This window comes from Anser anser, assembly GCF_964211835.1.
Source record: "Anser anser genome assembly, chromosome: 8".
In the NCBI taxonomy this organism is placed as follows: Eukaryota; Metazoa; Chordata; class Aves; order Anseriformes; family Anatidae; genus Anser; species Anser anser.
In genome coordinates this window covers 24675097-24698479 of record NC_139728.1, presented here as the reverse complement: position 1 = coordinate 24698479, position 23383 = coordinate 24675097, and the positions used below count along the sequence as shown (strand labels likewise).

Sequence of the window (23383 nt, the reverse complement as noted above, 5' to 3'; positions counted from 1 at the left end):
TGTAATCTCCTCTGAAGTCAGCTTCCTAATGGTACCTTTTTTTACCTATAGTTCTTCTCTTAACACTTGCTTCTTCACCACCTCTTTTGTATGGATTGTTTGCCAGCTCTTAATATACAAGGTGCCTTTTCTGCCCTAGGAAATTTTAAACCACGTATTCCCCTCTCCCTCCAGCCCAGAGCTTTATAACATTAATCCTAAATTATTTCACTTATTTCCAGCCCAGGTGATCCAAAAGCTCTGTTTCATCATTTTTCTTCATGAAAAAGCACTTTTAAAAATACTGATTCTATTGTATCATCTGACCTGTTTTGTCTGTTTGTTTGGAGTTATAAAAAAAGACGAGCTCTCATATGTTTTCCATTTGTAACAGCATGGATATGTATCTGATGCTATGGCTAAGACAGTAGAGAAACCTCTGCTGGGGTGCTTTGGAAGGAATAAACTGGCTGTCTGCTAATACCTGTCCTCAGTTACAGAGGCTGGGACAGGTGAAGGTGAGGTGTGCCACACTGGCCCCTGGCTCTCGCACGGCTGAACCCGCAGGGCAGAGGCAGAGCTACATTTCAAAAGGAAAAAATGTTCTCTGTCTTTGGTACCCAAAAGAGAAAATTCAGCTCTCTGGGAGAAGAAATGAATCTGACATCTAATTTTACTACTATAAATCGGAACATTTACATTTGTGTTTTTTGGTGTTGTTGTTTTGTTTTGCTTTTTTTTTTGTTATTTTTATTATTATTATTATTTTTAAATAAGTCCTGAAATATAACTGCCTGACACAATAGAGTTCAGGGTAAGAGCAAGGATAGATTTTCCTCACATGCTTACTTGTGGAAACTTTGTTCACCTTTCCTGTAACTGTGACATTGGTTTGAAATGATGGACTGATACTTCCTCATGAATTACTCGTGACATGCCAGAGCTCTTTTGCTAACTAAAAAAAAAATAAATGTACTCTTTGGGAAGGCAAATATTTTTCCAAAGACAGCATGCAAATGTTGTTGCTGTTAATGTCTAGAGAACCAATTTTTAAAGCTAATGTTCAATAATTGTTTGGAAATGTATTGGTTTTCTTCTAATTGATGAAGAACGTGCATAACTGCAATGGAAGCAGTTTAAATGCAGAATTATATTTTTCCGAGAAGTGGAAGTTTCAGAGTGACTAACAAATCAAAAGTAAACATCCACATTTCAACTTGTTTAGATAAATATATTTTCTGTGTAACCCAGAGGACAACTGCTTTGCAGTAGATTCATGGCATATTTACTACATTCTTGGTTATCTGTTTTCTATGTGTACGTGAATAAATCTTGACTTTTGTCTTCTGGAGATGTAACTCTGAGGGATGTGGTCTGCCTTCAGTGACTGTCTTAGCAAGCAGAATTGAGGAAGTTCAGCCCTTGGTTGGACTGAGCCATGGAGCAACTGCTCGCTGAGGCAAACCCAGCAAAGTTATACAAAATTGATTAAAATGACATTTGGTTCCCTTCTCTCTTCTACAGAAGTCCCCATGTTTTGGGTGCTTTTTGGAACAAGCTTAGATTTGTCAGTCACCAGGCAGACTTTTCACAAGTGTTTGTTCTGTGTTTTTAACCACTAGTAGATGTATATCAGATAGCAGGTCCCCAATGAATTGCTCTTAGCACAACTGTAAAAGAGCGATAATTTGAAACAGTTAGCAACCAGGCTAATGAAAAGAGGATTTCAGTCCTCTTATCTCTGTTCGCTGTACAGGACAAATGTTGTTCCTTATTTTATTAGTCAGCATAACCTGACATGGACCAAAGAGATGAACAAAATAATAATATATGGGTGGCCTCATTTGCTTACACAGATCCATTTGAAGCTGCTCTTGGGCAAGCTAACTCAACTCAGTGATTTTGATGAACCTAATTTTTATTTTCTCCTTAAACATAATGTGGTGTATTATATAAGATGTACACAGCTCTCTTCAACAGATGTGAATTAAAAAAAAAAAAAAAATGTCCCTGAAATGTTTTTCGTGGATCAAAATGCTCAGGAGATGGGTTTGGGCTAAAATGCCAAATTTCAGAAGGGAAATCAAAATGTTCGGATCTGGATGTCTAAGGCTAAATGCTACCCTAGTCCTGGTAACATCCTTTTCATTGATTTTGCTAACAATTTTAAAGTCACCACGCATAGATTAAATGTGAATCATACTGGATACTATACAAAGGCAGGGTGATTCTGGAAGTGGCTGTATCCTTGTTAATCTTTCAGAGTTCTGGTATAGGATGCAGCCTTAGTGGACATTGATCCAGGTTCTGTGATGTTCAAGATGTTCATATATAGGGATTTTAGCATATACAATAGAAAACTACTGAGGTATTGCTTTAGAAATGAATGAGAACACGTTGAGTCTGTTTGGAAAGTAAGGTTGTTCTTACCTCTGGGATAGCCTGCACCCACAGCTGTCATTTGACTTCTCCAAACTGTGCTTTCAGGAGCTGTAATTGTATTTAGAAGAATGATGTTGGACTGCCTCAAATGGTTTATTAAGTGAATATCACAAGCAGTGGTCTGTTTTGGGGGGGGGGGGGGGGTGCAGGTGTGGGTAGAAAAGAAAAAGTTTTATATATTTAAACGATAGAAAAACTCACTGCCATGGATTATGAAAGGAAACAGATTCAACCTGAAATTAGATGAAAAGCTTGAAATTAGATGAGACCATAGTAGTTGGATAAATTTTTGTATTTGTCCATACATACTAGATTCTAATTTAACTTTTCAAAATTATTTTGATCATGTTGTCTTGACTTATATATGACAAACATGGATCTTTGCTCACTATAGGGGGAAAAGACTGTTAGATAAAGCAATCCTCTAAAATACCATGTGGAAACTCACAATTCTCTCTCCCGCTTTTTCCTGCCTGTCCCTATTGCAGAAAAGTCTTTGGCTACAAAGCTGCCTTGGCAGCTGGAGCAGGACTTGGAGGAATGGAGTCAGCTATCCCCATGCTGCATGAGAAAAAATACTGCTTTTGTCCAGCTGTTGTGCAAGTCTTTTGAATCTGATATTTCCAATTTACTGATTTACATTCCCATAATATTAGCTGTATGAAAAATGCAGATGAAACTGGGCTATAGCACTTCAGCTGCATGGAGGAAATGGAAGAAAAAAAATGAATGAGGAAAAGTGTATGTGATGAGAGTAGAGAGCCAGTGAAGTCAAAGCTGAAGATAAGGAACTGAACTCCTCCAGTCTGGTGCATTGGAAATCAGTTTCATTGACTCCCCTAATGCAGATTTCCTTCAGCTCCTCAAAGGGATATTTCTCCAACTAGGAGTTGTACTGTTGTGTTTCTGTCAGAGACAAAATGCTAGCTTGGTCCTTGGATAGGTGAGATAATCTCAAGTATTTCCCAGGTTTTTTCCTTCAGTAGCTGCAATTCCAATTGTCTATATCAATTCCTTGTCTATAGGTAAGGTGTGCATCTAGTTTTATGACCATTTACACCTCCTGTACAATGCAGAAGTGAACAGACACACTGTGGTATATACACACACCTGCATGCAGATGCATAGTTGTTTCTGCATGTTTCTCTGTGACTGTATATACATATATATATTTTTGTGTACATATGTATGATTGAAGTCATTCTAACTGAAAAAGTAACTTTCAAAATATAAGAAGCTCTGTCTTTTCCTTTTGAATGCTTGGAGCTGTAGGTGTGAGATGGCTTTGAAAATGAACAGTGATGATTCAAACAGAAATCACTAAAGAAGGATTTTGTAGGTGATATAGACTGTAAATCTCATGCATGCCATTCGCCAGTTATAAAGTTCTCCCAGTATTTATTCTGCTTTGTGTAATAAAGAAAGCCCAGCTACTTGAGGCTTGCAGGTGAAAATTTGCTCTGCTTGTAGAGCTGAATTGTGCACTACTGAAAGTGTAGGTTTTTTTGTTGTTATTTTTTTCTTTTGGGTTGATGTTTTTGTCTTTGTTTTTCTAAGTTTCTGACATGCTTGAGTGGGAGGTACTAGAAATACAACGTACTGTTGAGGATTTCTTCTAAATAAAACGGCATGCATTACCACTGTGTATTAGTCACTCAGTTGCCTTTAAATATTGGCATCTTTGAGTGGAAAGGGAATATATTTTGAATGTTTGCAGAATACCTTCAACCCTTGAAACTGTGACCTGGAAATTCCTGTGCTGTGTTCTCACACAGCTCACCTGTATCTCAGGCAAACTCCAATACCTTAACAGAAAATAACACCCAAGATAAACACATCCAGGTAATTCACACAAAATCAGAAGCAAAGGCAGGGAGCTCTTGGAGGGAGAAGAGAGATGGGACTCCGGGGAGTCAGAGAAAATGGCAACAAGAGAAGTTGTCTTCTCTCATGTTTATTTTCACTCTGTTGCTGGATCATAGGGATTTTTTAACACATAATTCATAGGTTTTATGCATGAAAATGCAGCATTTTTTGGAAATTTTATATTCACAAGGAACCCTACTCTTGTGCTGCATCTTTTATGTCTTTTTCTTCCTTCCTTTTGTATTGCTGTCCTTATGGTATGAAACCATGGGAGGCCTGTTTCTTAAAGGTTTATCAAAGATGCATTTCCTTTGGCTGGGCCCAGGTGTATTAGGGATGGGATGCTGCCAGTGCTGTAGTGCAGAGCTTTGCTGCTTGGTTACGTGCTGCCCTGAGCAGAATTCCAACATGGACTTTGAGCCAGCCCAAGTGCAAATGCATGCTGCTCCCTAAACCAGGCAGTGTTTAACTTCTTCCAAAGCAGAAATCTTTTAATGAGAATTTCTTGTGTTTCAGAAAACTCCCCAGTGACTCCCTCAGAATTCTAGTTCTGATTTTCTTCTCTCTTTCTTTCTTTCTCTTTCTTTCTTTCTCTTTCTTTCTTTCTTTCTTTCTTTCTTTCTTTCTTTCTTTCTTTCTTTCTTTCTTTCTTTTTTTTGAATGAAAATTTCGGATTGCAATTCTGTGAACAGTGATTTCTTTGAACCCAAGTCAGCTTGCTTTCCTCACGGTGTGCTGGCTATTCTGGCATGATGGCAGTTTGTTGAAGTATTAGGCAATGAGGAGAAAGCAGGACAGCTTCTTCAAGTTGCTACTTTGATTGTTCAGGCTGGATGTGGATGTTGGAGCTTATCTCCCAACTTCAATAAATACTTAGATACACAAAGCAAAAGAAGGGTTAGGAGAATTGATCTGCTGGTTAGGGTGTGCACAGCTGAAGTTCAAGCTCAGAGTCCAGATAGAGCAGAACAGGGACAGGAACCTTTGGTTTTTGCCTCCTTTAGCATATGGTCACAGGCTCCTACAACAGCATAGTTAGTTTTAAAATTGCATATGTTGGGAGTTAATCTGTCTTGTCTGTTATCTAATACAACCCATAAACAATGGCTAATTAGTCAATAACCCATTACTTTTATAGGTAGATATGCTTTGTTTCTAATTAAACATTCATTGAACACTGTTGTTTACCCTTCCCCCCTCTCCCCCCCCCCCCCCCAAATGGTGGACTCTCAAAGTTCATAATTGCTTTCACAAATCTATCCCTTTTTCTGTGCAAATGCTGCTCCTTTCCTTCATAAGACTTAACATACGACAGGAATTCACAGCTAAAGAATGGCTGTGCAATGCCTAAGAAGCAATCTGCATCGTGTATGGATTTTGGTTGTTAATAGCACTCTGTGTGGTCTGTATAGGTTTTCCTGCCCTTGTTTACTCTTTTTTTCCAAAATAAATAAAGTTTAAGGAGATGAGTTTATTAGCTCCTGCTGCTTACTATGTACTTTAAGACATAATCCGCCGTTTGTGGCATTACAGTAATCTCTATAGGCACTAAGTAATTGATGTCACAAGCACAGGATTATAACCACGGCTCTGCAATTTACATAATAATACACCAAACTATGAAAAACCTGCATGGTGGTTTGTTACCAAAACAAACACGTTAAAAAGCTGAGTTAAATTGTGGAGTGAGTAGATCCCAAACCCTTGCAGAATAAGCACGCAGGCTTCATTTAATACATGCGCGCAGCCACCTTGTTGTTAGTGGAACTACAAGAGGCTGGAATCAAACCTGGATGTGGCATCAGGCTGCCAAGACCATGGAGAAATGGGCTTTACCCTCTTTCTTTGCTTCTTGTAGGCCCCAAACTTTTAGGGGAGAGCAGAGCAAAGATGAGATATTGGCTATACCATCTGTTCTTATTCCCCGATCTTTACTGGGGCAGAAATAGCCGGGTGTGTGTATATACTCTATGGAGGATGTGGGATGACTACAGCACTGTGCATGTAAATTTGCCTCAGCATTTCAGGCCTAAATTAAGTAGGAAGGTGGAAGCCTATGAAGTTGGGAGCTCTGAGTTGTTTGCCATTTGGGTTCAATGAAGTGATTGGATTTGCTTGGCATATTTTGACATGGCTGAAAGAGACAGCACTATTAAATAATCAAGGATGTCCTTTTATGCCCTCATCTGAGAGGGTGCAATGTATATGAATATAGTATACATCATTAACCATATAGTTACTACAATTCTATCTTTCTATTACTTCACCGAGGTGTCTGAGGATGCTTTTTTTTATTATTTTATTTTATTATTATTATTATTTCATTTTAGTTTTTTTTTACAGAGGCAGAAGCACAGAAAAATGTAAGAGTTTTTCTGTTGTCCTAACTCTCATTTGCAAAGTTAAGGATCAGTTCATATACCAGAGCAGCTTGTTCTTCCTCTCTTTCTTCCCAGAGATACGAAAGTCTTAATGACTTTTTGTTGTGATTGCAAATATTTTACAGTGAACTGATGGACTTTTTTTTTTTTGGTTCTTAGTGGTTCACTGAGACTCTGGATACTATCTTTATGAGTGTTTTATATGTAAATAAGGCAATTTATAGATAAAGCACCAGCAGATGTCACTCAAGAATATGTGGAACAGAGAATCGGTGTGACCAATAAAAGTGATGGTGCATATTGCAAATGGCCTCCAATGTACGGCTGCTCAGGTTGCTCAGCTCCCATAGCTGTTGCTTTGGGCAGTGATCTACTGATATCAGTGGTAATCTGTTCACCAGGGCTCTGAGGCTGTGACCTACTCCTACTACTGCCATAGGTACTAGAGAGTGTTTTCACATGCCCAAAGATGCCTCACATGGCTTTTCAATGTTTCCTGAGCCTTCATTGTGTTGATATTATTTCTAAATAGCTTTTGAGCACAGCATGACTGTAAGAACTAGGGAGCTTGTTAATAAATAATACATTATGTATGAGTGTTGTATTCTGGAGATAAATAGTTGAAACAGGGAGAAGGATATGTTTTAGCTACTTATTTGGCAGTTTTCTGAAAAATAAGACAGTACCATGTATTCTTGGCACTTTGGGTTTTGTGAAAGAACTGCTCAGGTGTCAGATATTAAGGAGAAGAATATGTGAAATGTAAGGATGAGTAAAGTAGCTTAATGGATCAGCACTGCCTTTCATCATTTGGACTTGGTCTTGATTCTAAACCAGAATTGAATTACCAAATATTGCAAAGATCAAATGTGTGTAGAGGTCACTGTTTAAAATGCTCATCATAGCTCTTAGCATGAGTGATAATATATCCCAAACCACTTTATAACTGTTCCCCCACACCTATATTATCAATAATTGATTCCACAGAGTAGGCTACAGCAGATGTAATTTACTAAAATCCTAGTCAAGTGTCAACAAGCTGACTGGTTCATTTTATCATTAAACCAAGGAATGTTAGCAGCTGATAATAAAGAAAGTACAAAATGTGAGATCTTGTTTCATTATATGAACAAAACTTGTGATTTCAGGAAGGAAAGAAAAGATTGTTGCTTGGCATTATAATGTGACTTTGAAAAAAAAAAAAGAGCTTTAAATCATCAGATTATCCATTTTAACAGGATTTGAATTATTATTTTACTGGGATACTGGGATCATTACGTAAATTGAGATTCTCTCTTTGGCAATAAGTCTTGCACTCTGAAGGAAATGAATGTGTAAGTAGAGAACCTCATTTGAGAAACTAGACAGATGTGAAATGCTCACATAATTATGCTTACCTTTTTTCTAACACTCCTCCTTTATCTAGGCTTTCACAAGAAAGCTTTTCCAGATGTTGATTATCCCTGAATATTTCTTAAACTGTCCACAGCAAACAACAAAAAGAAGCTTTACACTTTTCTGTTACAGAAGCATCTCGTGCATATGAGCAGAACCCACCACAGTGTGCGGCTTGTCACCCGTTATGTGGCAGTGCAAACGGGTGGGACACAGCCAAAACCTTTCCTTCCCTGCACCATCTCACTCTTCCTCCCTTCTCTCTATTGTAAATCCCCACGGTGCAAAGCTGAGGAGGCTTCTGGTGGTGTTTGAGGGCTGCTGTGTTCTACACATGGTGCTAAGTTGCGTGATTGGGATCTCCTTGAACTTTTGGATATTTTCATGAAGAAATGGTAGAGGATAGCTTTCAAAGGCACTGATGTAACTCGGTGTGGCATTAATAAAGGCCAGAGAAATGTGAAATTCAGCTCTACAAACCCTTCAATAAGTTCTCAGCTTTCCTTTGTGCAGAGATGCACTGGTTTCAATTACTCTTATGTCAACACAGTCTGTTTATAGAAGGAGAACACTAATTTAGAAGTTAAAAGGAAGAGGCAAAATTAGCAACAACTTGTGGCAAACCTTCCAGGGAAATGAAACAAAAACAAACAAACAAAAGAAAAAAAAACATGCACTTTATCTCAATTTTAAACTCTCTGAATTGCATTATGGATTGAAGGCGGTAGGAAGAGACACCTGTTCAAACCACATTAAATTTAGATAGAAGAGATCAATAGCAGAGACCACGCTGGGTAAAATGCATTTAGGAAGACAAAGCTTTCTTGTGGTCCCAGAGACTCAATTCCAGCCTTGTGTGGGTGGACTATGGGAGGAGATGCTAGTGAGATGGGCAGCCTGTCCATGGGTTCATAGCTGCAGAAAATAGTGCCTGTAGAGTGAAGGCAGTGAAATGGCACAAACCCAACAAGAGCTTGCCAAAGCTGAAGTTGATCTCAGCTCTGGGCTTAGGATATTTGTGTGGTGACTCACATAAAACTATAGTTTTAGAAAGATAGATAGTACCAGGGCAGACTTAGATGCCCCTGCAGCCCAGGGAAAGCCATGCCAGAGCACTGCCATCTCCCAGAATGTGAGGGCATGGGTTGGGAGAAAGAGCTTCTAGCAAAGCATCTTCTGTGAGATATCTGGGTGGCTGCCTGTCACCTCCATCACTGCTTACCATCTTCATTGGATGTTGGGGACTTGGAGATGATGAGCTGGGAATGAAGGCAGGGGTAAGGATATCTTTTGGATCCTGGCTAGAGGAGGAGTGTAGGAGCAGGAAGATGACTTTATAATTGCTTTTTTTATCACTCCTTCTGACTATATTGACTTTATACTTGACACAGCTTTGGCTGGCAAGTGAGGCCCAGATACATTCGGAATTAGATATGACTAGGCTCATTCTTACATGAGAATAAAATCATCGGTTGCTACAGAAACAGCTCCATATCAGTCTCGTGGGGCATCTTTGCATCTGGCTTTTTTTCCTTCTCTTTTGCTAATCTGTAGATAAGAGTCAAAGCAAGTGCAGCACATCCCACATCTATATAAAAGGTTGGAGGAACTCTGTGAAGTGTGAAAGAACATCTCATAGATAAGCTAAACTTAAATGAATGAGTTAATTTACACACCCCACTTTTTTTTTTTCCTAGTATTGCAACTCTCACTGAGTTAATTGAGGTGAAAGTTAAATGGCATCAGTCAGCAAGTGTTTTAAAGACCACCAACATCAAGGAAGAGAAAGAAGGTACTCAGAAAGGGAGTTTCTAGGAAAAATATAGGAAGTGATATAAGGAGTAAGTTAGAATCTGTCAAGAAAATTGCATATGGCAATGGCATAATATTCCATGCTCACTTTTAGGCAAGTTGTTTAACATGATAAATTAAGGAATTAGTTAAAAATAAGTGCACATTATGGGTGAACAGGGACCATTCTGCACACTTTAGACCAGATCACCAGATAGGTTTTTCAACTAGTTTTCTAAAATGTAATGAATTCATGATGCTTAATAGATTAATATTTATTGAGTGAATCAATGCTTAATTTATTAAAAAATTACCTTCCTTGTATTTTAATATGATTTATTATTCATCAGTGCTTACTGCATTAATTAAAGACTGTGTTAATTTTATAGAAGTGAACACGATCTGCTGCAGGTTTGTTGCAGAGCCCTGCACTATAGGGACTGTGCCTCTGGATAGTACCAATGATGGAAAAATGCACAAGATGGGAAGCCAGTAGGAATCGTCAATGGCCTCTTCATGCCTTTGGGCTTTCAAATAGCCAGCAAAGTGAAAATGAGGATGCTGCCCATTAAGGGTAGGACAGGACTGTAGCACTAGATATGCTGTGGTACAGGGATCTTTCTGTTTGCCTTTTATAAATTTTGGCTGTTGCTGTGGAAATCAATGTTTCTCATGGAATGCCTTTTTGTCAATGTAGGTGAAACGCAGAATTAGTGATAAGGGAAACTGTCACATCCCCTCATACCAGGAATGATAGTCATGTTTTATAGCACTCAGGTAGTAATTCTTGGGACAGGAGGTTGCCTGAAGATTGGGGTAGTCCCAAGCATCTCTGCAGAGGCTGGTGTTTGAGAAGTGGAAAATTGCTAAAGGCAAAACAAAAAAAGCCAGACATCTTGAGATGCGTCTTTCAAGAAATCTGTCAAAACAGGGAGAGGGTGATCGTGCTGGAGGGGGGCAACATCTGCAATCTGCATCTTTCAGCACTGAAGGGAGAAGAGAATTATAAAGCCCCACAGCCATGATATTTCTGATGCCATTATTTTCTTAATCTTTGACACTTCGTGTAATGTCTTTCTCTTTAAATCCAAATTCTGTTGCTTTTATAGCTACTCATAAGTGTGCCAGTATATTAAAAAAAAAAAATCCAAAAATCTATACAGTTACTAGTCTGCTTGCATCCAGCTGAGCCCTGGAAACTGCAGAGAGCTAACCCCTGAGATGTGAGAGCAGGCTTGAATTTCCGGAAAGTGATTGGATCCATAATTAGTGTATTTTTACATGTTGAAATGCATGATTCTGAAATGCACTTTGCTGTTTCCTCCTCTCCAAGGCTTGGGTGAGCGCGCACAAGCTTCCCTTGCTGTGCTAAACTCAAGAAATCTCTTCAAGGTCTGTTGAAGGTCAGAGCAGAGAAATTTCTTCTCCCTGGGTGCCCTGGTCAGGCAGCCACCACTGAACTCCGGCCCGGAGCGCTCGGGTGGAGCCAGTGCCAAGAACCTAGTGGCATTTCAAATCCCTCGCAGCAAGTAAGGTGTTTGATGCAAAAGATCAGTGCTGCTCCACTTGAAGTCACAGAAATAACTTGTGCTTAAAGTTCAACGTGCACACAAAGATTTCCTGTGGACCTATAGTGTTTTTTTTGTTTGTTTGTTTTGTTTTTCAAGGCCAATTTGAATGCAACATCATATAAGAAGAAGAAAAAAAAAGGTTTTATATTTTGTTTAGTCTATTCTGTATGCATTTATTTTCTTGAAGCACCAAGTTAAGCCACTTAGGTTTTTATTTAATGCTTATTCTAACTATGTCTAATAACCTTAAGTCAGGACTGGGGACCAGTTGGGGTACCTGAATGTCTCTCCATTCAAACACTCTACAGTTTGCAACCTTTTTTAATGTAGGATATTTATATTCCACCTTTTTTTCCCAGTAGAGAAGCTTTCACAGAGTATAGGTTTTGGATATATATTTTCTGCTCTAGCTGTTCATTAGATATACAGTATTTGGAGCATACAGCATTCCAGTTGTGCCAAGAAAAGTAAGCAAAGGTTCTAGCCCAGTGGGTGCTAAGCCCTGGCATTTCATAGCTTTGTACATATAATTCAGGATTAAGGCATGGGATCTATATAAAATTCAACTCATTAGGAGACATTTCTTCTTACGGCTCCCACTGGGGAGGTGGGCCCTTGATTTGCGTTACTGCTTACTTTGTTTTGCTGCTCCCTGAGAAAAAGAGTCTGGGGTGAGCAGATCCCAGGAGAGCAGGGACAGCATTTCTGAATGGCTATTGTGGAGGCACACAAGGCAGTGGGGCAGGGTCTTCTGCTCCCTTTTACCATTAGCCTGGCATGCATAGCTTAGGCTGGCCTTATATTTTACAATAAAGCAAATGTCAAGCATGCTGCTAAAGTCATACTCAAAATGCCTTGCCAGAGCTAAGCAAACAAGGAGTAACTATAAAAGCAGATAGGAATGAGGTTTCTCTCTAAGATGGTTTGCATTGCACAAGAGTTAAGGTCCTGAAGGCCAGGAAGGTTTCAGAAAATATTTTTTCAGCCTGACACCCTACTCGGTTTCCCAGCAGGCCACATTCGGTGTTGGGCATGTAACTCAAGTATATTCAGTGGATGATCAGCTGTGTCCACACGGTTGGGCCAGTGAAGCTTTACTTATAGAGAAATTATGAGTTTAGAAAGGAGTTTCATCAGTCGTAATTTCCAGGGAAGAATGTTCACTGTAGGGAATACCAAGTCAGTGTTTCCTCCTCAAGGACTTGCAACTGTCACCCAGGGAATACAGTGAATGTAATGATGAGAATTAGATTAGAAAAAGATCAATAGGGCTGACAATAAATGAAAGTAACACAGACATTATTGAGAAGATTAGGAGAGAGAAATTAAACTGGACAGTATAATCTGAAATGCCAGCTAGACACACTAATGTTGGTCAAAGTTAGGGAGAAGACAGTAAGTTTAAAAAGCGAGGAAGAACAGGCAATAACAGCCTGTCTGTGACATGGGGGCTAGCCCTGCCCTGCCCTGCTCTCCTGTGATGGAGAGCACCCTCAGAAAGGTTGAAAGGATGATAACTGTCCATGAGCGCATGCATTTTGGTGGAAGGCCACAGACAGGTAATGGTGGGGGAAGTCTCTCTAGACTAGAAACATGGAGGAGGTAACAGCCTTTCCTACATGTTAAAGGGGAAGATGAACCTCAGATGCCCCTTGCCACCACCAAAGCATTGGTGGGATAGCTTGTTCCAGGAAAAAAAAAAATGTTAGTAGAGGTTGGCTTACCTGTGAAAGTTTGCAGCCCTTCCAGAAACCACTATTCTGTTTAAACTTGATATTTGCCATCACAAATCCCTGTATTTTGTGATCTGTACAAATATTCAGTGTTGATCAAGTGTGGAAAGCTTTGGGGTGAGGGATATCTGGTGGCAATGAGCTCCATGGGCTAACTGTGCTCGGCATGAAAAGAAGCTTTCCTTTTATCAGTCTTGAGTTTGTCTAGATACCGTTACAAGTCTTTGAAAGGTTTACCCCAAGGCAATGTAATTGTGTTTGATCACATACAGCCTATGAGTCAGTGATTGATATGAATAAAGAACTTAGGGTTTCTTGTCTTGGTTCCTTGTCTCCTTCCCTGTGGAATCATAAACCACTTTTATAAATATATCGGTCCATCTGTGCTTCTAGCTATCCATTTCAAGTATATGCTCCAAAAAAAGAAATAGTAACACTTTATAAGTGCAAATAAAAACACATTAAAAGGACTGAGCTAGTATTTTTTTTTCTTCCTCATAAAGTACATGTGGATCCCATCCAAAAGAGTTACTGTGAGCCATGTAACTTGTAATTAATTCTGCTATAAATGTCAGAACACTTACTTTGCAGGTCTAAGATGACCAACTAAAATTAGTCCCCTTTTAACAATACCTTTTATAATTTGTTTTTCAGCAGAGACGGCAGCTTGACCTCCTGACAATAACCAGCCCTGGTAAGTGAGCTCTGCCGCATGGTTCTCTTCTCTTTTCTTAAAGAGGTGGTTGTCTAAATGTGGTGGTTTTTTTCCCCGTCCCTGACATGCAAAATGAAAAACACTGTTCCCCAGAAAATCTTTCACATAATAACAAGTGACAGCTATATTGTGCTTGGCAAAGCCCTGGGCAGTTATCCGTTCACAGAGCTGCCTCTTCAGACCTTTACTCTATGAATTTGAGTGCTGATATTTCTTTAAGCCTCCTGGGGTTACAGTTAGAGGTATGTCTGCAGGGCAGATGCCCTCAAATTCACAATGTGTTCTCCAGTATCACAGAAATGTGAGTTTGATTTTCCTTGGTGGCAAATGTGAGCAGTTTGGGGAGCAAGGGGATGCTGGCCCTCTGTGCATGGTGGTGGGAGACAGGAGGTCCAGGCTTGGCTCTGAAGAATGCCAAAGTGGGTCAGAAAATATTTAAGTAAAATTAAAATGCATTAAACTGCCTTCTCCATAATGGCTTTCCATATTAGCCTATTGAGGTGATAAACCAATATGTGTTATACTACAAAAGTGTCGGGCACCTTGGCATAGTGAGTTTGAAGACCTCACTGATTAAAATGCTGGTTGTTTGAGAAGTGCTTCTATTTGATCTCTGCTTTTAAGGCTGTGTGGCTATTAATTTATTGTTATTTTTCTGTCTCAGTTTCTTACCGTAAGTGGTTTCTTCTCAGTTTCTTCTGTAAGCAAACTTACAGAAGTTTGCAGCCCACCAGCTCCAGATGTATGCTGTGCCTGAATGGTGCTATCTTTTGGTTACCTTTTCAGTTTTTCAGCTGTATGTGCATATTAAGCCCTCAGTTTGGCTTTAACTGGGACTAATGAGTTCTGGCTTTAACTGGGAATAATGTGTTAGTGAAATGAACAGGTGTTATGGGAAGTGAACAAAATGTGTCACATTTGCTTGGATAACAATTTTGCATCAATAATTTTTCTGACACTCTAGATGTAGATATCATCTGTGACATGGTTTCTCCTTCACTAACCTTGTTAAAATAATAAGAATTAAAATAAGGAGGAGGAACACTTTGTTGGGACAGATGTTTGAGGCTATTGGCAATTGCATCACATTTTTGCATGTTCACTTTTCATGCAGTTTGCAATTATGTTAATGTATGCTCAGGGCACTTGCTGATAAAAGCAACAATACAGTGTGATAAAGCCATTGTCACTATTCTGACTGTAACTTCAAGGACAAACATGGCACATTTTTTTTTACATTTTTCATATCTTCAAAATTCCCTATTTCTAGAGGAAAAAGAAAAGGAGAAAAAAAAATCTCTGAAGGTCTTAATCATAGCAGAGACTCAGATCTTGGATAAGGGTACCAAAGATCACCTTTTCTTTCTATTTCTTTCCTTTTTTTTCTTTTCTTTTCTTTTTTTTTTTTTTTTTAAGAGAAAAGGAAGGTTGGGAAACAGAATAACCTAATATGAGAAATGTCTGCAAAAGGAATTTATGATACCTTTCTTGTAATTTTGGATACAGTATTCACTGGAACAATGAAAGGCTGACTAAGCTGAGTTTATGCATAGGTGTGATTGCAGTAAATAACTATGCTTCAGATCTTTCATTTTAATACAGCAACCTACTAAATCAACACAGCAATTAGTTGGAACGACCAAATAACTAAATTTGAAAGCAGCTTCCAGTGACTGCATTGGTAAATGTACTGCACTAAAAGTCGGGACAAAAGCTTTCCACAACATGCTTTTTTCTGGAATATAATTTTTACCCCTAGATATTTAGCCAGAAATATACAATAATTGGTTATTTAGGGAAAAAATGCAGTATTTGCACCACGGTTATTGAATTTAGCTGTTACAGCTTTGCTTTCAATAAGGGCATTTTTGAAAGGAGCTTGGTGTTCTATCAGGCCAAACTTACTTAAGAGCCTAAAGCTGAGATTTTTGGAAGAAGCTAACAGAGTTAAGCACTTAATTCTTAGCAGGATGAGAAAATATCAACCTGTGGATTAAATGGTCTATTTTGGGCCCTACAAATATCAGAAAAATAAAAATTATACAAAATAACAAAACAATGACAAAAAAAAACCTATAGCCTTAAGGCTTTTACTGACTTTGGAGATTGTAACTTTTTAATATTTCACTCTTTGAGCTTTAGGTGTAAGATCTGACATCAACAGTCTGTTTTTAAAAAGCTGTGCTGTCGTTTATGATGCCTGAGATCAGCTATAATCACTGTAGTCCCTTGATTTAGTGATTCAAATTAGGGACTGGGCTGTCTATTTGCTGCTATTAATCCCTGGGACTTGGTCCTGTGCTCCACCTTGCCGCGGGCAGACAGCCTTCGTTTGTGGTGAAGGTCACCCAGCCTTATTTATGGGAAAGTCCTCCTTATTTATGGGAAAGTCCTCCGCATCTCCCAGGCAGCATCAGCCACTAAAGCCTTACTGCCTAATTGTCAGAACAGACAAAAGACTTCAAAACCAAGGGTCACCTTTGTGATCCGCACGTCTCATGACGAGCATCACTTTAAGTGTGCAAAATTTCCTGAACCAATTTTTGTTTGTTTAGTCAAGAGTCACTTGGGGATCCCTTGTGGGTGTTAAAATAGCTTTTCTCCACATGCCACTACAAACTTTCCGAAAATTGATCAGTCACTTAATGAGATTAATCACAAGGTAAAACAATGCTGTTAATGTAGAGGAAGGAGTGTTGAGGTACAAGTGCTGAAAGAATCAAAAGAATATGTGGGGTCACCGAAACCTAACATTACCTCATGGCAGTTGCGCTGTTTCCCATGGCCGTGGTTGTTGAACAATTGCCCAGGACTTCACAGGTGGGTCAGAAGTGGTGCTTGTTCCTCCAGCCCCAAGCCCCCTCCCTGCCCACAGAGTGCTGGTGACCTGTCGCTGCCTCTTGCCTTGCTCCAGGTTGGTTCCAAGTCCTGAGCCATGCGTGCGAGGCACTGCAAAACCTGTTGGAACAACACGTCTGTGTGTTAAACTGAATAGGTAGGCATCACTAATCTCTATCCTGGACTGGGGGAATTCTGGAGAGGGAGGGAAAAAAAAAAAAAGGAAAGAAAAAGAAAAGGAAGAAATGAAGAGGGTGAGAGCTGTAGCTCCAGCTACATGTTCTGTATGCAATATGCACAGCTGACCTGTTCCAGCGCTCCTAAGAAAACAGCTCCGGAAAGCTCCACAACATGCCCCAAACCGGAGGAAATCTTTGCTTTGCTGTGCTTCTCCAGAAACAGCCAGGCACAAATGATGCATAAGCTGGGAGCAAGCCAGACTCCCTCATGCTTGAATATATTCCTTTGAAGTAACTGACACCCATGTAAAATGTGGAGGGGAGTTCACAGCTCTGACTTACTGCTGAGTAGCTGGAGGAATGTTAAGTTAAATTTATCAATGCTCTCGCCACACTCCTTTCTTCTTGCCCCTTGACATGCAAGTTACAATTAGGCTGTAACGCGCTGTACGGTTCAGGGTGCCAGGTTCAGAGCTGATGTGCGCAGTGGGGCGGGGGAAAGATGTTAAAAATTCATTAGTTGCTGGCAGGGACATGCAGGCAGGGAGTGGGACATAATGAGGTTTAAGTTTTGGTAATTTAAATTTTCTTTAAACTTAATCTTTTACCTCTGAAGTTGATCCAAAACATTTCCTCAACGCTTTGTCTAGTAGACTTTGGGTTTTAAGACCAAATCATCAGGTGGTTTAATATGGCCTTGCTGCAGGCAGGAGCTGAGGGCCTGCCCTTAATTTCTATGTGATCATGTTCTATAACACTTTGCACATGCACATACAGTCACATTGCATTTTGCGGTAACCATTCAATGGTTGCAAATAAGATATCCCTGTTTCCATAGCTTTTCCATGGAGACAAAGCTTTTTGCATCTCCTGTGTTTACAATAGTAATATAGCTTTTCAATTTCTCTTCTCAGTAACGTAAGTTCATCTCCCACGGAAGTATTTTTTAATTATTGATACCATAAATGGAAGCGTGTTGGAAACTATTGGCTTTGAAAATAGCTAACATGTGATCTTATCCAAGAACCATCAGGAAAATTCTTTTGAAATTCTCTTTGATTCAGCCATCCTCAGGGCTTTATCCTTCTCCACCAGTCTCTCTACTGCCAATTTAAAATAACATTCTCTTGAAATCGGTGCAATGTCAGGAGAAATTCATCAGGACTGTAGGTGCATGTTTCCCAGATGTATATAAACCTACTACATTTGGCAGCAGTAAATTGATTGCATTTAGAAAACCTGTGGTAGTTGAATATTCCATAGTGCCCTGCTTGGCTCTAACATGGAATATAAAGTATTTTAAGTTTCTTTCAGCTCTGTTTTAGGAGAAATAAAGTAAGAGCTGGCTCCATAATTCCTTCCTCTTGATTTACTCAGATTTTCCTCTGACCACATTAGAGGTTTACACACACTGACGGAGTGAAATATTCCTGATCGCTATAGAGTGGCACGGAGATTCGATCAGAAATGTTAATGGCTGTGTATGTGCTTCCCCCTAATATTCAAGCTCTTCAACTTTTAAACAGGGAAAAAAAAAAGCTTGATTTTAAAAGTATTTATCAGACTGATCTATGTGGTGAAATATTCTCCCTCTTTTAATATCTTCAGTGCTGCATGCTCTAAAAATGTCTCCATTTCATTAATTTGTGATACACTGCTACACTGAATTCTTTTAAGGTGGCTTTAGTTTCTGCCATACATATTTTACTGATTTAAATTATAGATATAGGACTGTTGCCTAGTTAATTTCCTCTGGTTAGGAAAATATATTTCTGCTCTCCTGGTATTGCATAAAATGATATGTGGGATTTGCTCTATTTTTTAGCTGATTAAGTTTTGCATTTCTACATATTACTGCTTATGAGACCTCAAGTAAAACTAAGCAAAGGAAGGAGAAGAAGTTTTATAGTATATTTGAAAGTTTCATTTAACCATAAATTCCACCACTAAGCCCCCCTACAAGACTTTTCCATTACCTTCATGGATAGTCTGACTATCTACTTCTTTCTAATTGAAGCATGAAAATAATATGAACTCAAAGTCATGAAGCTAGAAGACAGGCATTAATAAAAATTATACAGAGTAATAAAATGTGACAGAATGTTGTTTGCTGCTAAAACTTAGGTGCTATTTTTGATAGTCCTTATTAATTAATACTACATTGATATTGGACTAAGTATGTGTCAAGGGATAGTGTCTGTTTTTTTACAGCTTAATGTAATTACTGCTCGTGTTTGTTAGTGAAACTTCATGTGTTATTTTATTGGAAAAGATGGTAGAAAAAAGAAATGATTTATCTGTCCAGCAATAACTGAGTCTTTCAATGCTCATTGATGGATGGGAGTGAAACTGTATCTTGCATCACCACATAAGCTGAGGTTAATTCTCCCATATGCCCACAGTAGTGTAAAATATCTTGGAGGGACCATGCTCCGCAAGGCAATAGACCCCAAATTGTTTGTAAAATCCCACAGTACAAGATCTTCGTTACCATAAAAATAAAATATATAAACTGAGGTCTCAGCTCAGAGTGAAATTAGTGTTGTCAGTCCTAGCTGAACCCTAGAATTACAGGAAGACATTTGTTCCATACTTGGTGATCCTTCAGCAAGATGATACACTAACAGCAGAGAGAAAACATAGGGCCATTTTAGTGCCATTAGGTTGGTTCTGGCTGTCCTGAGCCTGATTAAGAAATTTGACTGTATCCAATTCCTCATCTTCACCTTCACAGTATTTGAACAGCTGTAAAAAATTCCATTTGCTCTGATAAGGAGAAGTAACGTTGTTGCTTGTAATTACTTACTTGTGAAGATCAGTACATTCCTAATTCTTACTTATATCTCTCCATTTGCTTGGAAGAAAAAAAAAGAAATAATGTAGAGATGCTGCTTATTCACCAAAGAGTGTTGCTTTTCCTTGTCTTTTCCCTGTGCAGACAGTCCTCACTCACAACCTGTCCCAAGAGAATAAAGTCCACTCTCACCTGTCTGCCCGTCTCCCCTGATTTATTCCCGTCTGTCTCCCAAAACACCACATATATCCATCTCAAATGTCACAGTTTTTAATTCTGTTGGAATGACACTTTTTTTTTTTAGTCCAATCATGAAACCAGAGTTTTTTTCCATTTAGTTACGAAATATTTACTTTTAGTAAGACTGTTTCATCCCCACCTTTGCATTTTTTAAAAATGACCTTTTTTTGGATACATGTAGAATAAGTGATATTTGCAAAGTCAAAATAAGACTGCAGAGAGGATATTCTAAAGGCTAATCCATTACTTTTGAAGAAAAATATCAAGCTTTTCCACAATACCTTATTATTATTCTGGGTCACCATGATGTTTCCATGCACCTTGGCATGTCCCTTTAATTGGATCCGTACATAGGAAGGTCCGGCATGGCTGCATTGAAAGCTGACATTTCTAACTAACTGACCTTTTCAGGCCCAGTGATACTCCTATAATGATTATCCTCTAGCATTGTTTGGACACAATACCACATACTTCACAGCACATAAAGAATATGTGCTTTGAGAACTATTCAAAATGCCCAATCTCAAGTTAGCAAAATGAGAAAATTGGGTGCAAACATTCATCAGAGTGTTATTGTGCAGGTATCGATTTGAATGCCCTTTCATTTCTCTGGGAAAAAGTGTTGTATTATAGAGCTCTAAATTAACTTCTGTTCTGTTTTTTTTTCCTTTTTTTTTTTTTTTCCTTTTTTTTTTCCCCAGTAAGTATAAAAAGGTCAAATTCATTCATAAGGCTGAATAGATTTGCAGGATATAAGCAATAAGATAGCAATCAACCTTCAAATAACCTTTAAAGAGACAGTATCTTTTCTTATGACCAGTAATTGATCTGCTCATTAAGTCCCTGCATAATCTTTGGGGCTCACCTGGGCAAAAACGTGCAAGCCCTGTGACAAAAGGATGTCAGCTAGAACAAAACAGGAATAAATCCTCATGTGGAAATATAAATATTTTACAGATTTTTTGGGGGAAGGTGGAGTTGATGAGAGGCTTGACATTGTGATGGGAATTCCTCAACTTGACTGTCATAAGGCTGAGTGAAAAAGACATAGAAAAGACCTCAAAACGTGAGATCGGTATTAGTAAGGGCAATGACGCTACGTGTTCATACATGCTGGAAACCTGAGCATATCTTCCATTGCCCTTCTGAACGTGGTGGGTTATGTGGGGTGGTGGTGGCTGGTACCTAGAGAGGCTGTCCCCACGGAGCCTGCAGCACATCGGGGCTGACTTGTCACCCTCTACTGTCATCCCACTTCTCAGCAAAGCCAGACTGCCAAGTAACGGCTCGCTTTGCACCACGAGTAATTTTTGGATGTGTTGTGTGTGTAGGGGTGGTTGATCCTCCCTGCCTACACAGCAATAAGACCCATGTGTAGCTGGCACTGCTGCCTCCCCGAGGGCAGCCTGCTGCAGCCTTCACAGGACCTGGGCCATGCAGCTTGCTGCCCCTCCTGTGGAAGCCGGGCACGTGCAGGATGCTGGGGACTTGCTCAGGGAAGCAATATCTAGCCGGAAACTTGCCGAAAGTACTGGGATTGTTATTTAAGATACCAATCGGGAGATTAGTGTTCTGTCCATGTCCATATTTCATTTCTGCATGTAAATCCATGTTATGTTTTCAGTATTATTTTTATGAATCGCGCATACACTGAGGACTATCTGTGCATAATTGATTACAAGGAGTTGTCTTGGCGTTTATCTTTGATCAGAATTTTCAGAAGCAGCAAGCATCCCAGGTGACGAGGCTTTTTATGCTGTAAATGTTTGCACATAATCTTTCTGTTGTACTTCGCAATGTGCAGAACGAGCTTACTTAGAGTGAAAATGAGCAATTTTGTGCACAGGTGTATTGTTCTTCTACTTTTTGGGTAAGCTTGAGGAAAATTTAGGATAATCTGCCACCACCACCCTTTTAAAACAAACAAACAAACAAACAAACAAAAACCACCCCCAGAAACCTTTCTTAGTATTAGGTGTTTTTAGAGAGCATGGAAAGCTTCCTTCCTTTTTAATGAAATTTTAATTAGCAAGGACATCTGTATGGAAACAGTCTCTTCACTTAGGAATTTTTATGTCTGTTTAATTATCTGCTGAGTGACCTGAACAAGACTTAGTGAAAAATCAGTGTATTCTGAATACCTAGAAGCCAGCAGGGTATTATATTGACATTACAAAATGGAGTGCAGCGCAGAAATGCCTGAGCCAGCAGGCACCTGCGCAGCTCGCAGCAGGCTCACCAGCGTGGGCCCAGGTGCCAGCAAAGCCCCGTTAGCTGGGTGCTGTGCCTGCGATAAATAAGCCCTGGCTCTCGCTGGATTTTGCTGGTTTTAGTGTGCTGTCATTCCAGTGCTGCTGGGTTGCACCTGGACCTGAACCTTTACTTCTGAGGTGTTTTTTTTTTAAAAAAAAAAAAAAAAAAAAAAAAAACTAGCCGGGCTCATATATCTAGCTGTGGTCCGTTTCTATTTTGGTAGCACCCATGTGTCCCAATCCACAAGGATGTCATTGTGCTGGATGAGCACAGTGTGACACCAAGCTGCCCCTGAATAGCTGGTAACTAAAATAGACAAAGCAAGGGGCAATGGGCAGGAAACATGGACAGAGAATGTCAAAAATAAAGGATGATTTTAATAGAACTGCCTTTTATTTTTGAGAAGCTGCCCGTTGCTGTCTTTCCTTTCTTCTAGACTGCTATGCCTCTTTGCTACCCCTGTCCTTTAATTTCTGGTGTAACAGAATGGCAAAACAGTGGTGCTGATACAGCTAAATGGATGGGGCTGAGGAAAAGGGGCGCTGGAACTGCACAAAGAACCCTTTCCTAGCTCATTTGTTTCCAAGATTTGCCAGTGGGCTCATTTTTTGGTATGCAGAACGCTTTCTGTTAAAGCAGTCAGCCAAGGTCATTGGGAAACCCACAAGAAAGGATAACCTAGAGCCTTTATTATTATTTTGAGCTTGTATCTTGAAGGCACAAAGGAGTTTTTAGGAGAGATTTGAATAGGGAAGGTGCGATGGTTTTGCAAATTCAGACTGAATGTGCAGGATAACCCGTGGTGGAAAAGTGTCTTGTTCATCACCCAGCTCTGCACAGTATTATAGGGAGTTACCTGAGATGCTGCTAAACGAGATAATGTGGGTACTGTGAGGCAGTAGTATCACTGCAGTGTCCTTAAAAAGCAGGTTAAAGGAAGGTGAAATACTCACTTAACACCACGGTCTGCTTCTGATGTGGCAGGTGCTGTGCTGTCTGTGCAGGGCGCTGCGACTGCCGGGACAGAGAGCACTGGCAGAGGAGCAAGGGATGCAGGCAGAAAGGGATAAGGTCTGCAGCAGGGCCTGGGGAGGGCAGCGTAAACCACGAAGTTCACATTTGCTGGGCCATACAAATGAAAATGAATATAAGTGTGTTTGATCTATCTAGAAGACAGCAGGGGATTATATTAAACTTGATGTTTTT

General features: G+C 39.6%; 1 protein-coding gene across 3 annotated transcripts in view; it reads left to right on the top strand.

Moving 5' to 3' along the window:
* Positions 1 to 23383, top strand: part of LOC310903394 (BEN domain-containing protein 5) — a 932737-nt gene that overhangs the window by 485044 nt on the left and 424310 nt on the right. For all 3 annotated transcript variants that reach the window (XM_083846602.1, XM_083846600.1, XM_083846601.1), the window contains one exon: positions 13813 to 13852. In XM_083846602.1, coding sequence (XP_083702728.1) covers positions 13813 to 13852 — 40 coding nt within the window. The remainder of the gene's footprint in view (positions 1 to 13812; positions 13853 to 23383) is intronic.